Source organism: Heterocephalus glaber, unplaced genomic scaffold (genome assembly GCF_053883595.1).
Source record: "Heterocephalus glaber isolate CG9 unplaced genomic scaffold, H.glaber_assembly_v1.0 deba00001472, whole genome shotgun sequence".
Taxonomy (NCBI): Eukaryota; Metazoa; Chordata; class Mammalia; order Rodentia; family Bathyergidae; genus Heterocephalus; species Heterocephalus glaber.
In genome coordinates this window covers 97734678-97750096 of record NW_028258315.1, presented here as the reverse complement: position 1 = coordinate 97750096, position 15419 = coordinate 97734678, and the positions used below count along the sequence as shown (strand labels likewise).

General features: G+C 47.4%; 1 protein-coding gene across 1 annotated transcript; it reads right to left on the bottom strand.

Moving 5' to 3' along the window:
* Positions 1-1151: 1151 nt before the first annotated feature.
* Sntn (sentan, cilia apical structure protein) lies at positions 1152-13730 on the bottom strand. Its single transcript, XM_004871611.4, has 4 exons — positions 13545-13730; positions 11976-12010; positions 5600-5739; positions 1152-2100 (listed from the first exon to the last, which is right to left on the bottom strand). The coding sequence occupies exons 1-4, from the start codon at positions 13553-13555 to the stop codon at positions 1942-1944; spliced, it is 345 nt and encodes a 114-aa protein (XP_004871668.2). The 5' UTR covers positions 13556-13730; the 3' UTR covers positions 1152-1941.
* Between the last annotated feature and the right edge of the window lie 1689 nt (positions 13731-15419).

Below are 15419 nucleotides of genomic sequence, written 5' to 3'. Positions count from 1 at the left end.
CAGGTTTATTTCTCTCTTAAGCGACATGTCTACCCTCACACTCTGGGATGCCGCTACTTTGAAACTCACTGAATTTGGTACTCCATGCATTTGGTGTGAGAATGCTGTCCTAGCACAGGCTGTTTGCTCAGAGCTCGGCGGGCGAGCTGGAACCTGCCGGTGTCCCTTTCTCCCGACTCCCTCACTGTCCTCCCAGCCAGAGTGGTTTGTTTGGTGCTCACTGTTTTTGGTACCCTCGAGCCTCCTGGCAACCAATTAAGGAGCTCTGAGGGACCACGGTGTGCATGTGGGGTTCTGCTCCAAGTTGGCCACCCTCAGGGCCCAGGTTGGGGAGCAGCCCCCCAGGGCGTGTTGCATGACCCAGGGAAACGGGGTGGTGGCTTGGGCCCCCGCCCTCAATGCTCCTACCTGGAAGGGGCATGCAGCTCCTCAACTCAGAGGTCGCACTCAGCTCTCAGGAAATGGCCAGACACCATCTAACCGAGTGTTTGGCAGAACAGGAATGTTTGGGACAGTGCAAAGCCGCCACATTCACACAGACGTCTCACCAGTCGCGACCCCCAGAAGGTAGAGACCGTGACTCTTCCCCGCTGCCTTTCTCAAGGCCGCAGCCTGCGGCGGACGTGTGATCAGTGTGGGACGAAGGGCTCACTGCAGGGCGCAGCATCACTGGGCGGAAAGGGAAGAAGGCTCAGAACACTTGGTGTCCTCGCCCAGCCCGGTACCGCCTCCTCCTTCCCCCAGGCGCTGGGATTCTGACTCTCCGCTTGTTACCTGGGTGATTCCAAACCACCCCTCAGTCACTCAGAACCTCTGTTCCTGCTGCTGGAAATTGGGGGCATTTTGAGTCCTCTGCACAGCTTGTGCAGGAAGGCCATGTGCAAGTATGTGGCTAGTGGCTTCATGGTACTGGCCACTGCCCAGTGCCCTCTCTGGGAGCCTTGGGTGCCTCTCACCACCTGCTGAGCTGCCGCACGGAAGCCCTCAGTCCCTGGGCAGGGCCCAGTGTGATGTGTGTGCACGCGAGTGTGTGTGCGCGTGTTTTACCTAAAGGCAGGCACACAGGAGGTGGACACAGACTGAGGTGGGTCTCTGAGATGCAACCGGAACCATGTTGGTTAAGGTACCATCAGGCTACAAGGGCACTGCGGTTTATTTTTAATGTCAGATTTATTTACTTACATATGATTCATAATTCACATTCAGTAAAACTCACCCTGTGTAATGTGAGTTTGAAGAGTCTGCCAATGCAGGCAGCTGTGTAACCGTCACAACGGCCACGACAGGGAGATCTCTGCTCTCCCGTGATGTCCCTTGTGCCTATTTGTGGACAAGCTCATTTCCCACCCATTTCCATAGCAACCACTGGTCATCTGTGTTTTTGCCATTTGCAGAACATCGATGAAGCTTCCCTGACCTTTGAACCCAAGCCAGGAGATGAACTTTCAGCGTCCTGTCACCCTTTATCATAACTATACTTGTGCTCTATGCGCAACTGATTGAAAATGGTCCTGTGTCTGCCTCTTCTGCTGGAGTTCTGCAGGCACATCTGAGGGGAGGGCTGTCAGCCACCCATGACAGCGTCCTCCACAGTGTCGCCAAGGAGCTGCTACAAACTGTCATCCAGTGAGCGAGGATCCAATAAGTGACTCACTGTCTACAAGAAAATTGCTCTAAGTTACTACTGATTCAGCAAAAGCAACTCAGTGGTGTCCAGTGTACATGTTGTAAAGCATGAAGACCACATTACCCGAACATTTCTGAATGTCATGCGTTTCTGAAGAGCATGTGTAGCTTTCAGAGTTATACTGTGCCCGAATTTCAGCAATCAGAGCTATCCTTGATGTGTGATCAACATGCAATTAATTACAAATCTGATGGGAAGCCTTTATCACTTATTACCCTTGCCCTTATTTCATCTAACCGCACACAGAAAGCTGCTCAATTCATACTTTTTGCGCTCCATATATTTTGTAGTAGATCTGACGTGATAGTGATGCTTAGTAGCAAGATCATGAAGTCCTCAAAATCAAGCTTATTTTCTGTGTGCTCATCAAGTTCAGAAAGGATCTCTTGGTAGGTTGACTTGGATTCTTGTCCCTGGGAAGAACAAAGAATAAGTAAAAACCTAATTCACTATATAAACCTTGGATTTACAGACAATAAGCCAAAACACACATGTTATTAACAGTAGCAATGTGTCAGGTTGCCTCTAGCATGGCATTAAATCTTTTCATAGGTTACCTTACTGAAATCTCTCAGTCACCTTGCTGAATATTGTATATTATTACCATTCCCATTCTACAGATACAGTCTCAGACTCCTGAGGGTTAAGTAATGCTCCACGCGAGGTAGGCTGCAGTGGGGAGCCGAGATTTTAGCCTGGTCTACCTGATTCCAGAGCCCACACTTTTAATTGCTGAGCCTGTCATCGAGCACAGATATTGTTATTGTTAGATTTTCAGAGTATAATCTCTTTGTTATGGGAGATATCCTTCATGTGTTTATCTGATCTATAAGATTATCCAGAAATATAGAGTAAACTATGCGAAAAGAAAGCATCTTCTTTGAAAGACTGTTCGGCATTTACTGTGATCATAAATCAGATTCAAGTTTATAGCCCTCATACAGTCAGCGTGAAGGAAAGAATCTGAACAGTATATACATGCAGGGGCTTTTCAGTGTCAACTCACAGCTCGAAACTGAGACAGGAAGGTCATTTGATCCGCTCTCACACTGAACTCCGTTTGCTTTAGTTCAACTTCAAGTGGTTGCCCACGTGCTCTGTGTGCAAATCCATCCTGGCAATGGAGACACCTTTGGACTGACGCGCACTGCTCTCGAGGTTAGGATCCACTCTTAGGTCTCCAGGCTGGCTCTCCTTTGGACCCCTCCCACCATGGGCAAGGGCCAAGGGAGTCGACGTGCTCCCTCCAGGACAGCTGCTGCTGTGGGAAGGGGCTCAATTCCAAGACAACGATAGGACCTCACCAGTGCAACTGACACTGTGTCCTCCAACGCCACGGAGGCAGGCGGCCCGTCTTCCTCCTCCTCCTCCTCCCCCTCCTTCGTTTTTCTTTCTGTAGATTGTAAGATCAGAGCTGGCCGAGGTCCAGTCCTCTTGGCCTATGACACTTACCCTGTTTTGTATCTTCTTAGCAGGGCCTTGAGTGCCCCTTTTATTACATCTGGCCAGTGGTAGGTGTCAGGAGCCCCAGAATTATTTTGAGCTTATGAGAAAGATGTCCCTTCCGGGCCCAGGTCTCAGCTGAAAGGTCGAGTGCAGTTTACCAGAGGCCTCTGCAGGGGACTTCAGGCAAAAGCCCAGTTGGGAGTGAAGCAGCCCCTGCTGCCTTGGAGCTGGCGGGCACGCACATGCCGGCCTGGGGTATCTCGAGGACTGGCCGCCTGCTCGGCCACGTCCTGCACTTCTCTGCATGCTCAGTGTGTAAACTGTCGCCGTCCACTCTGAGGGTGCCCAGGGCGGAACACGGCTCTGCCTCCCGCTGCCTCTCCTCTCCAGCAGGGCAGCGGTGCTCTTCAGCCCAGGTGTGTCTGCAGCTGAGCCTGCCCCGAGGGACAGCAGGCCGAAGCTATGTCTCCTAATGACTAGGACAGATCCAGTAGGTCCTCAGTTCCATGCTTTTTAAAAGCCCTCTGAAGATTTTTTGAGCACTAGGCAAGGGGTTCTTTTTCTCTCTGGGACATGCCATTCATTTTGGATGCAGGGAAACATTACAAGATTTGTTCACACATTCTTTCTTTAAAGGTTCCCTAAAACTTTTCGTCTCTTGTCAAATTCTGTTTAATATTTATGGCCCAAAATAGTCTTTTCCTAAAAATATCTCAAAAATGATGCATGTATAATTTAGAATATTTAGAAAAAAAAACATTTAGGGGCTGGGGATTTAGCTCAGTGGTTCTGGCACCTGCCTCGAAAGCCCAAAGTTCTGAGTTCGATCCCCCGTACCAAAAAAAAAAAAACATTTAAAAAAGAATGCAAGCATAATCCTTTACCTCATTCCTGAAGACAGCTAACCCTCATTAACGTTTCTTCCAGTCATGTTAATGTATCACACTATATTCATGCATAGCCACACATTTGAAATAATCATTACTTAGTACACTAAAGCTATACGTGTGTGTGCGTGCACACGTATATACATATGTGAGCACAGTCATCTTCTGATGTCTCAGAACATACACAGAAACTCACAGATGACCTCCATATGTCTTCTTGCTCCACCTACTAATGAATGTTGGTGCTTTAGGCTCACGTGACCCCTTAGTTACTTCTTCACATTTTCCTCAGGCTGATGTTTTCCAGAGTATTAACAGATACTGACGGTAGAATGCAATGCAACTTTAGACAATATAAGAATAAATATTAACTAAGAATTAAGTCATCTATTTATTCTTTTACTATGATCTTCCATTTTTATCCATCGAATTAACATTTAAAAGTATCCTTATAAATAAATGTATTCAAGTATAGAGAAAATACAAAGAAAATGTTCAAGGGAAATGGTAACGTATGTCGTAGGCACATGGAGGAGAAATGTTGAGGATGGTATTGAGATGGTTGAAGTGTGATTAGGCTAGTCCCTTTAGACCACTTTACGCACTTCCAACTCTTATTCCACATTTCAAACGCAGATCTCTGTTCTAACCGTCAACTCACACTTCCTGTTGCTGTCTTCATTTTCCCACCTGAAGGTTTCATGGCTGTCTCAGAATGGACATATCGATCCGTATGGGAGTCGACACCTGCTCCTTCCCCTCCCACTTCAAACCTGCTCATTCTCCAGGCTTCCTCTTTTCTGGGAATGGGGTTACCACTCATCGCTTCCTCAGAAACTAGAGTGCCACCGCTGTATTTGCTCCTCCTGTATTTCAACTTTCACAGCCATTTGATTTTCAGATCGTCCATTCTGTTTTCCAAATGTCTCTCATATGTGTCTGTTTTCCTCCATCTTCACCACTGTCGCCGAATCCCTCACCCTCTTGTTCGGATTGCTTCTCCACAGTTACTCCGTTCCTCCCCCATGCCTCACTTGCACGCTGGTTGTGTAGCTTCTTAGACTTGGACTTAGAATCCACTTCTGGCCTTGCCCTGCTCTCTGGCTGTAAGATATCACTTCTCTTGGCCTCTCTAGCCTTACCTCTCACAATGGCTTATTCCCCCACCTTCTTACCAAGAGCTTACCTTTCAAGCCTTCAACCTGCCCATGGGCTATGTATATGCTATTCTCTCTGCTTGGGATGATACATTCTCACTACTTCTTGCCTAATGAACTCCGAACACTCTTCAGTTCTTATCTATATTGCAATTTTCCAGGAGTCTTTCTTTGACTGCTTGCCCCAATATGGTTCCTTTGCTTTACCCTCTCATTGCTTGCCCTGGTCCTTCATGTCCTTTAAATATTTCTAAATGCTTTTTCAGCATATTTCTTTACTGGGCTGTGAGCGTGTTCATTGCACTAACTCTGGTGCTCAGCTCACTGCCTGGTATAGAGTAGGCAATAATAAACATTTGTTGATTGAAGCAACACAATGGGCTCTTGGGCCGGCCATTATGGAGTCGCCCTAATTTTCTTACCTTGGTGAAATTCCCAAATTGGGACTGCAGCAGACTTTTTGTAGCAGCTTTTCCAAGTTTACCATCAGGGTCAGAAGAGTTTCTGAAAATCAGAGCAACAGTGGCAATGGCTTTTTCCAGATCTGAGCTCTTCTTCAAAGCTATGGGAGAAGAAATGTGTGAGAAAGCATCCTGGAATACAGTAACTTCTGAGACCTTGGCTGGCTCTTTCCAGGGAAAGGTGGGGAGAAGACTCAGAGGGTGTGTGCCATGTGACCCAGTCCTTGGCCCTTTACCCTACCCGGGAGTGGGATGTGCTGAGTGATTCTAACTCTTTAAACAACAGAGAGGAGCTAAGTTCCTTTAGTAGCAATCAGAAATCATAGACTTAGGATGAGATTTACCCACTGCTTGCTATAAGACCTTGGGAAAGCATTCACCTCTCTAAGTATTGGTTTTCTGAGCTGTAACTTTATTCATTTACTCAAATATTTACAAAACATGTGTTAGTCATCTTTCCCTTGTTGGGGCAAAGCACCTGATGCACAAAACTTCAATGAGGAGAGGTTTATTTTGGCTTCTAGTTTCAGCCCAAGGTCGGCTGGTTCCAAGGTGAGAACATGCTGGGAGAGGGGAGCTGCTCCAGTCATGGCAGCCAGGAAGCAGAGAATAGGAGAAGCACCGGAGAGGAAAAGACCAGGAAAAATATGCTCTCCAAAGGATCACACACTTCTAGACAGGGCTTGCGCAAGTGACTGGAACATGCAGTGTCATAGCTGAAACTGCTTTCAGGAGGTGGTGTCTGGTCAGAAGCGAGGGTTGCTGGCAGTGTGAGCTGGAAGTGTTTATCTCCCTCCGGGTCTCCCTTCTCATTCTGTTTCCTGACAGCCATGAGGTGAGCAGCTTTCTTCCGCTGAGGCCCTTCCACTGTGCCTCTTTCACTGGAGCCAGCCGACCATGCAAGGACTGATTCTTCTAAAATGTAAACCAAGATAAACCCCTTCTGCCTTAAATTGTGGGTGCTGGGTATTTTGTCCCAGAGATGAAGAACATGACTAAGACACCCCACCAACACAAGGATTGTTTTGCTTGTCTTATTTTCTGTTGAATCTGTAGTACAAAATGAGTGCTTCACAAATATTTGTTGAATAAATGGCTGCAAAAACTGTCTTCAACTTATTCTTCCTTGATTTCCTTCTTGGTCCCAGGTTCTCCACCTTATGCTGGTCTTTGACTAGTGCTTTACACTTGTGATTTTTGCATGCTTGACCAGTGGCTGACGCTGCATCTTCCCCAAAACTCCAGCCTCAGAAAAATCTCCTGCTTCTTTGGCCTTTATTTTTAACTCTTTCTTTGTCCATCCTCAGCTATTTGTCCCCTCCACCCTTGCCACATCCAAACCCTGAGTGTCTTTGATCACCTCTCATTGTCTTGCTCTTCAAAACACAAGGAGATGGGCACATTCCTTCCGGGTCCTGCCCCGCCTTTCTGGAGATGTGTGTGTGTTTGAGGTGGAGAGGTGCACTGCCTTGTCTTCTGCATTTCCTTAGGATGACGACCTTGCATTTAAGAAGCTGAAGAGTGAACTCTGTTTAATACTATTTTGTCTTTAAGAAACATGAATTCCTTAGGAGATATATACTTCTGTAATTCAGCCCAGTTGATTCATTAATTAGTAATCAAGAATACCTACGTAGGCCTTTAGTCTGGGCTGCTCTACTGGCCTCGGGATTTTGTTGGAGGACAGTAAGCATCAAGTCTCTGCTGGGTACAGCCTTTTAGTGAGGACAGACAGGATGTTCAGGGTGTGGTTAAGCTTGCAAATGATGATAGATACCTTCTCTGCTTAATGCTTCATAAAACCTGCAGAGGTGGGTACTACTAGTCTCCTAACTTTACATTTGAGAACCCTATGTATGGAAAGATGAAGACTCTGAATTTCAGATTGCTGAGATGTGAGAAATGAAGGATTTGAAGGTTTTCCAGACTGCAAAGCCCATAGGAAGATGAGCCACTCTAGAGTAACCTCTGTGGGTAGAATCCAGATGTTTCCAGCCCTCTGATAAAGAGTCTGGCCGCACTCTGAATTATGACCCCATCTGGACTGACTAACTTCTTATCCTTCTCCTACATCCCTTAGAAAACAGCACGCATTTCCCCCGACTATAAAATAGCATATAGTGATGGTAAAAACAGAGCTAGAAAATATTTAAAATAAGATACCTAAGACCTCTGCTTGTCTTACCAACACTGATACTACTTTGCAAGACTTCTTAGCTTCCTGTTTTTGTGTCTTGATTCTTCCTTTAATAAACCTGGCAGGTTGCCTCTGAAGTTTTCCACCGTCTGTCTGCCTTGTAGACTTGCGAACTAGAATGTGAAAGCGTATTGTAAAGGGGAGAGTGTGACTGGCAACGGATGCCGCTGCTGTTTCTCTCTTGGCACTTTTTACTGGCTGTCTTGATTCTGGAATGGGGTGGGGGGAGGCCGCTCAGCCAGGCCGCTTCATGCTGCCCTCTCCTGCTCTTCGCTCGCTCGCTTTCATATGCTCTGCTACCCGAGCCATGGGCAGTTCCCTGCTCACTGTGCGTTCCTCAAGAATTCCGCGGCACGTGTTTCCCGCCAGACCCTGTGCTAGCTCTGGGTGCAGAGCAGAGAGGGTCCAAAGGGCAAGCTCTGTCCTCCTGGAGCCTGTGCTGAGCTGGACAGTGGAGGAAGGGTTCTGGAGCTCGTGCCGTGCACCCAGCCGCTCCCGCATGGGCCCAATGGCCGATCCCACTCAGTCAGTTTTGTCGGTCCGGTCCTACCAGGTGGCCTTGTTCTCATCCCCACCTTATAGGTAAGGAAACGGAGGTGCTCAGCAACGAAGTAGCTTACCCATTACCTGAAGTCACGCAACCAAGCTGGCCCTCACCCCAGTGTAGTGCCTCTAGGTATTTTCCGGGTAGTGTATTCTGTAGGGCTCTTGTGTAAAACCCCACAAGGGGAGAACTTCCCTCCTTTTCCTTTTATAATACCCTAACCCCAACCTCTCCAGAGGTGTTATAGCTGTGTTTAGGTGTCCCCCAAAGCCTCATGCAGTAACATGGGGGGCTTTTTCTGAAATTGACTCATGCTGCAATGCTAGGCTCAAGGGCACTAGGATAAGGGTGTGAGTGCTGCCCACCCTAAGTAGCCTGGATAAGACATAGGGGCAGGGAGACAGTGTTAGGGTCCCTTGTTGCTTTGCTACCATGTGGGTGCCATGGACAGTTTCTCCTCTGCGACGCCCCCTCTGCCTACCCTGCCATGGACTGTTTCTCCTCTGAGACTCCCCTCTGCCGTGCCACCCACCTGGGAGCCACGATCATGGACTGAAACCTCTACAAACTGTGAGCTAAATAAATTCTTTCTCCTTTAACCTTGGGTGTCGGGTATTTTGTCTCAGCAATGAGAGAAAAGTACCTAAGACAAGAGCCCTCACACTTTAACACTATTTTCTGTCCTGTTTTCTAGATCAAAACTTCCCCAAAGAAAAATGATACATAATCATATTTTTTCTGGCAGCCACATTAAAAAACTAAAAAGAAACAGGCAAAATTAATTTTAATAATATATTTTGTTAAACTTAGTAAAAATTTATCATCTCAATAGGTAATCAATTAACCAAGTAATTGAGAGATTTTTACATTTTTTTTCTGCTAATCTCTTTAAGTCTTATACTTTTTCTTTTCTCAAAATAATTCCTTTTCCAGTGCCCAGGAGCTCCATGTGGCTGGTAGCTACTGTACTGGACAGTGCAGTTCTACATTGAGTGTTCTGAGGGAGGTCATCACACCTCAGTTATCTTTGCATTTGCTCCCAGGCCCTGCTGGGCCTGGGCCTCCTGCACATGTGCTAAACTGAGCTGCCTGAACTTCAGCACAACCCTCCTTCCCCCCTTCCTCACCCACCCTGGAACACAGAGCTCTAAATATGAAGCACTTGATATGAGGAGCTCCTAACAATTAGCGTCATAGAAACAGCACGATTGATACAGCAAAGTGTCAGCATCGCTTCATTTTAGAACTTTTCCTGATATTAGCTACTTTTTGACAAACTATAGACCTACAGGAGCGCAGTGATTCACCCAAGCTTATACAGGTAGCTTATGGCAGAGCCAAGAACAAGTAAGGTTTCTGCTCTCTGCTCTAGTCAGTAGGTGTTCCCACACTCACTGCAAACTTCTCACACTCACTGCAAATTGACCCTGAGTGTTCCTACATCCTTACTCTCCAATCCCTGGAGCTCAGAAGCCAAGCATCCTGCAGAAAAATCATCAGTTTAGTTCCATGACTTATGCTTGACTTCAGTGAGTAACACTTAAATTGCCTACCACTGAATAAAAGACGAGCCCTGCTAATCCTCTGATCTTTCGGGAATAACATTGCAGCAATGGTCTCCAGTTTCAGGAGTTTGGGGCACGAAACAGGGCAGGGGTGATGCAGTTACACCCAATCCCAGAGGGAGAAGTCTCGTTAAACATGTGCTGGGGTGCTTCTCACAAGTACCTGAAGCTGTGTGAGTTAACACAGGGGAGACGCTTGAGGCACAGGCACAGGCAAGGGCTCTCTCTCTTTCTTTCTTTCTTTCTTTCTTTCTTTCTTTCTTTCTTTCTTTCTTTCTTTCTTTCTTTCTTTTTTAAGGACTTTCTTTATAGAACTTGACAGCACAGGATATATTATCAAGAATCAACAAATGGGATTACATCAAATTAAAAAGCTTTGGCACAGCAAAGGAAACAACCAACAGAGTGAAAAGACAACCTATAGAATGGAAAAAATTCTGCCAGCTACTCTCTGATAGAGGACTAATATATAAAGGATGAAAAGAATTAACTTCCCCCAAACAAGTGACCCAATCAAAGCACAGGAAAATGAACGGAATAGACACTTCTCAAAGAAGAAGAACAAATGGGCCGATAAATACATGAGAAAGTATTCATCATCTTTTAGCCATTAGGGAAAAGCAAATCAAAACCACTCTGAGATTCTATCTTACCCCAGTCAGCTATGATCAAAAACACAAAAAGCAAGGAATGCTGGGGAGGATGTGGGAAAAGGGGAAGCCTTCTACATTGTTGGTGGGAACATAAGCAAATACAAGTACTATGGAAATCAGCACAGTGATTCCTCAGAAAGCTAAAATTAAAAATCCCATTTGACCCAGCCACATGTGTCCTGGGTATGTTACTGAGAGAATTAAAGACATCATACTGTAGTGATACACGAAGACCACTTAGAGCAGCTCAGCTCACAACACCTAAGCTCTGGAAACAGCTTCCATGCCCATCAACAGATGATGGATAAGTAAAATGTGATACATATCCTATATACAAACATATATATACATATGAATACTATTTAGAAGAATGGAACCATATTTGCAGGAAAATGAATGGAACTTGAGACCATACTGCTAAGTGAAATAAGTCAGACACAGAAAGTTAAATATTGCATAGTTGCTCTTATGTAAGAAACTTAAATATAAATAAAAAGCGAGTAAAATAAAAGAGAGATGGCAGGAAACAAGAAAACAGACTTTGTGGAGACAGAGAAGAGGGTTATGGGAGGGAGGTAAAGGGATCAAAATGACCAAGATACAGCAATACATGCATAGTTCCCCCAAAGAAACATACACTAATAAAAAGAAAGAAAATTGTGGTTCCATGTAATAATGAAGTAAAGCACAACATATTACTTTAAAAATAAATAAAATTTTGAAACAAATCAGAGATTCATTGTGTTGTCACAGCATAAAAGTCATATTTTCATCAAGACAGAGACTTATTTAAATAAACTACGCAGACCCTGTTCTGGAGAAACTGGCCGGCCGTCTGGGAGGAAGAACACACCTTCACTGTGACAGTCTGGTTGAGTCTGTGACTCTGTAAACTCTGAGCCATGCATTTCGGGCAAGGGTGACCCAACTGTGTGAGCGTTTTTCTTGTATTATCTCCATGGCAGTGTTGTTGGTTCTGATATATTTTGCTCCTGCAATTGGATTCCCAGGGCGAATAGAGGCAGGTGGAAGCCCATCACCCTGAGTTCCGCAGAGCATCTCTGTGGGTCAGATGAAGCTTATGGCCCAGCTGCAGGTGTCCTGAGGATTCCACAGAGAAACAATGGGGTGGTGGGGGATGCTGGGTCGGGAGTGAGGGGATCTGCAGCAGCACCCCAGCTCTGCCTTGAATGGGCGCCTGAGTGTGAGCGTGCTCACCCCTACACTGGAGCTCAGCTCCCACACCCTTACAAAGAGCTCGCCTGGGATGTATGCAGGTCCCTCCCATCCCTGTACGTTTTGCTGTCCCCCTGTCTTTAACTCTGGCATGCCGTCAGGGTGGGGGGCACACACACATCCCAGTCATTCCCCGCCTTACCTTTTATTGAAGCCAGCTGCTTGGATATTGAAATGCTGCCAACAGAATAAAAGAAACATAATGATTCTGGGAGTTTATGTATTGATATCGCATCTGAAGCAAAGCAATATAATGATTTCAAAAGCACTGTTTTTCCATAGCTACTCACTGAGCTTTCTGGTGGAACAGCCATCTGCCTGCCCGGGCCCTTTGCTTGCTTGGGCTGAGTGAGGAAGGGGCTCGGCATGGCTGGGCCAGCCCCCGGGTCTCTGCCCTCCCTGCAGTTGTGTCCCCACGGGACTAAGAGCGTGGAAGGCACAAGGCCTCAGAGAAGGGCTCAGCTTGTCCATACCCAGGGTGACAGCATCTTGCCAGAGTAATGAATCAATAGGGCAGAAGCGAAGAAAGGGTGTGTGGAGCAGAGGGAACAGTGTGTGTGGAGGCCAAAAGAGAGAGGAAGAACCAGAGAAAGCGCAGTGTGGCCGGAGCCTGGAGCGGGAAGGATGTGGAGAGGGCAGATCAGGCCGACGTCAAGGGCCAGGGCAGAGCACGCGGAGGCTTGGTGACCTCGTGGAGGGCAACACCTGTTACCCCAGGGAATGGCATCACATGAGCACACTTGCATGTGGGAAATTATCTCACCTGCTAATCAGAAAGAGACAGGAAGGGCACCAGACCAGAGGCAGGGTATTGACTCTTGGTCCTTTACAGACAGCGAATCAAAGTGTGCTTTATTTTTTAACCCCTGAAGGCTGGAATAATTCTAAAGAAAGCCAGTAAGAGCCATACAGCTCGATCATGCCCATGACAACTCCTTAAAAGGGGCCGTTAGGTTCACGACCTGGTTCAGCATTCGCCTGTCCTGGTACGGTCACCTTGGGGATCCATTTTTCTCACTGGTAGAGTTAGAAAGCTGGACTTTGCTGCCTTGGGCCCCTCATGTTCTTTTTGCTGAGCTCCTCTGTTTCCCTAAAGCCTCTGGGTCGTCATTATCTCTTTCAGAGGATGCAGGGTGTGCGTGTTTTCACTGTTCACAATGTGCCTGCAGAGTGGCCCACGGTATTTCCTGCCACTGCCACGGTTTCTCTTCCTGTCCGTTAGTGCCCGAGGCTCTGAAGAAGCCAGGGCAATGCAGTTTGTCTCCACACTTCCCCTCCTGCCTAGCAGAGTGCTTGTGAGGTACCGAACATGATTTTGGAACTAAAATCTTTCTCCTCAACGGAATTACATGACAAAGAACATTTTTCATTTATTAGACCTAATTTCACACACTTGAATAATATGAAACAATTTCCCTCCATCGTGAATAATTTGGAATAGCTATGCAGTTAAAACCATTACCAAGTTTGATTTACAAATGTTTCTCAAAAGGCTATCAAACATACTTGTCACAGTTGCATCATCTTTTCAGTTTGTGGTCAAAACTGTAAAATAGTTCTCTTTGTTTTCACAGTTCAATTTAGAGATGGCTTCAGGTGAGTAAAAGGCACAAACCCAGTATCTTAACTACTCAGCTGTTTACATGACCCCTGGCTATGCACTCACAATGTAGGTAAAACTCAGCAGAAAGGAGAGCCACGCGCTACTGACCTTTTGGGCATTTTCCCGGCGCTAGAGCAGATGTTGGGGCCACAGAAGCACTGGGCCGCCCTTCTGAGTGGATTGCTTGGCCCTGGGCGCTGTGCACACAGTCTCCCATGTGTTGCTGCCCTGTCGTATGTTGGCTTTTCCTAAGCAATAGTCACTTGCCAACTGTTGCTGTTGTCATTCACTCCATGACAACTACACAGCGGAGCTTTTAGAACTTCCGCCCAGTGCTAGCCTGGGCAGCAGGAAATCCTTCTTACTTTAAGAAATGTGTGAATGCCTCCTGTGTCAGGCACTGCTCAAGGTCCGGGGACGCACAGGGAGCGACCAGACCCAGAGTGACGTGGGTGTCCCTGTGAACAGATCTGTGTGAGAGATGCTGCGAGATCCGCATCAGCGGGGAGGCCAGGAGCACCCGGAAGTGGCGCTTGACCATGAGTGGGCGTGGCCCCGTGAGGGCTGGGCCCATGCTGAGGCGGAAGCAAAGCTGTGCCCAGCCCACAGCGATGGGTCAGAGGACGGGAGAAGTTCGAGTGATGCAGGGCCCAGGCTTACTGGTAGCAGGAGGTGCAGATCAGCTCCTTGGCTGGGCCTCGCAGGAACTTGCAGCCACAATACGGAATTTTTAGTCTGTGTCAAAATAAGGGGAAGCCATTTGTGGGCTTGAATCGAGGAGGCTCATGAGGGTGCATTTACATTCTGGAATGATCACCCCAGCTGCAGTGGGAGGACTGGCTCAGCACGCGGCCGGTGTGAGCAGGGAGAGCGTGCTGGGAGCTGCTTCCTCCCGGAGTCTGGCGTGCGCTCAGTATAGACTGCACTCAGCTCGCTCAGATGAGTCTGATCAGAGAAGACATAGCCAACCACTGCTTCCACCACGGTCGGGTGCTGAGTGAGAGGGGCAGAGATCCAGGAGAAGCTGGTGAGGGCCGTTCTGCAGGCCGCAGGCAGGACACGGACATTGCTGCCGCATCAGTGCCACTGCTGCCGGTCAAAGCCACTGTGTCATTCCTTCATAGACAGCTTGTCTCTTCTCCCTCGACCTCTTCAGTCACTTCCTTAGCACCTTTCACTCAGATTTGGGCTGGGGAGGAGCATCATTGGCCTTGCTAACTCCTCCTGTGCAGCGCCATCAGAGGGTAGGGCTGGCCGCCATGGTTGTCAGTTACACCCAAAGTTGATCCTGGGGTTGGGATCAACATGGAACCAGTGTCACCGTTCAAGCTGAAATCGTGAGTTGGTTTCCTCAGAAGAGCACTTTGTGTAGGACTCCTAGAGTCTGGATTTCTAATAAGCACTTCAGTGACTTTGATGTGGACTGTATCCGAGAGCTTCTGGTAGTGGTTACAAATAGACTTCGGAGAATAAAGACCTGGGTCTGCATTCTGGCTCTGCCACTTAGTGTTGGGTTCCTGGGATGAGACTTTAGAAACTGCTAAATCTGCTATCTCTTCTGGAAAACAATACTTCCCCTGGACTCATTGTCAAGGCTGGATGCGTCGTGCTGGTGGAGCAGTTTCTGTTGTGGGGTGGAGGCAATCAGCACACACTCACCCCACACAAGGTGATTTGGCAGTGTCATCAGAGCCCAGCAGCACACAGAGTCCATCTCAGACACCTGCTAGGGTAAGGAGCAAACCCCACTACGGAGGCATTCATGACCGGGGTCAGTGGCATAGTGAGGAAGCTAACAGACTTTGAGGCACCTAGAAAGGAGCAACAATGAGAGCCACCCAGGTGAACGTGCAGGAAGAGGAAATAGTGTTATGGAGCCCAGAGAAGCAAGACTCTTGCAGCAGGGGCCACTAGAAGAATTTGTGGGGGGCAGCCACTGCAAAAAAGCAGGTGGGGGGGGGGAGAGGGGGAGAAAGACCCTGT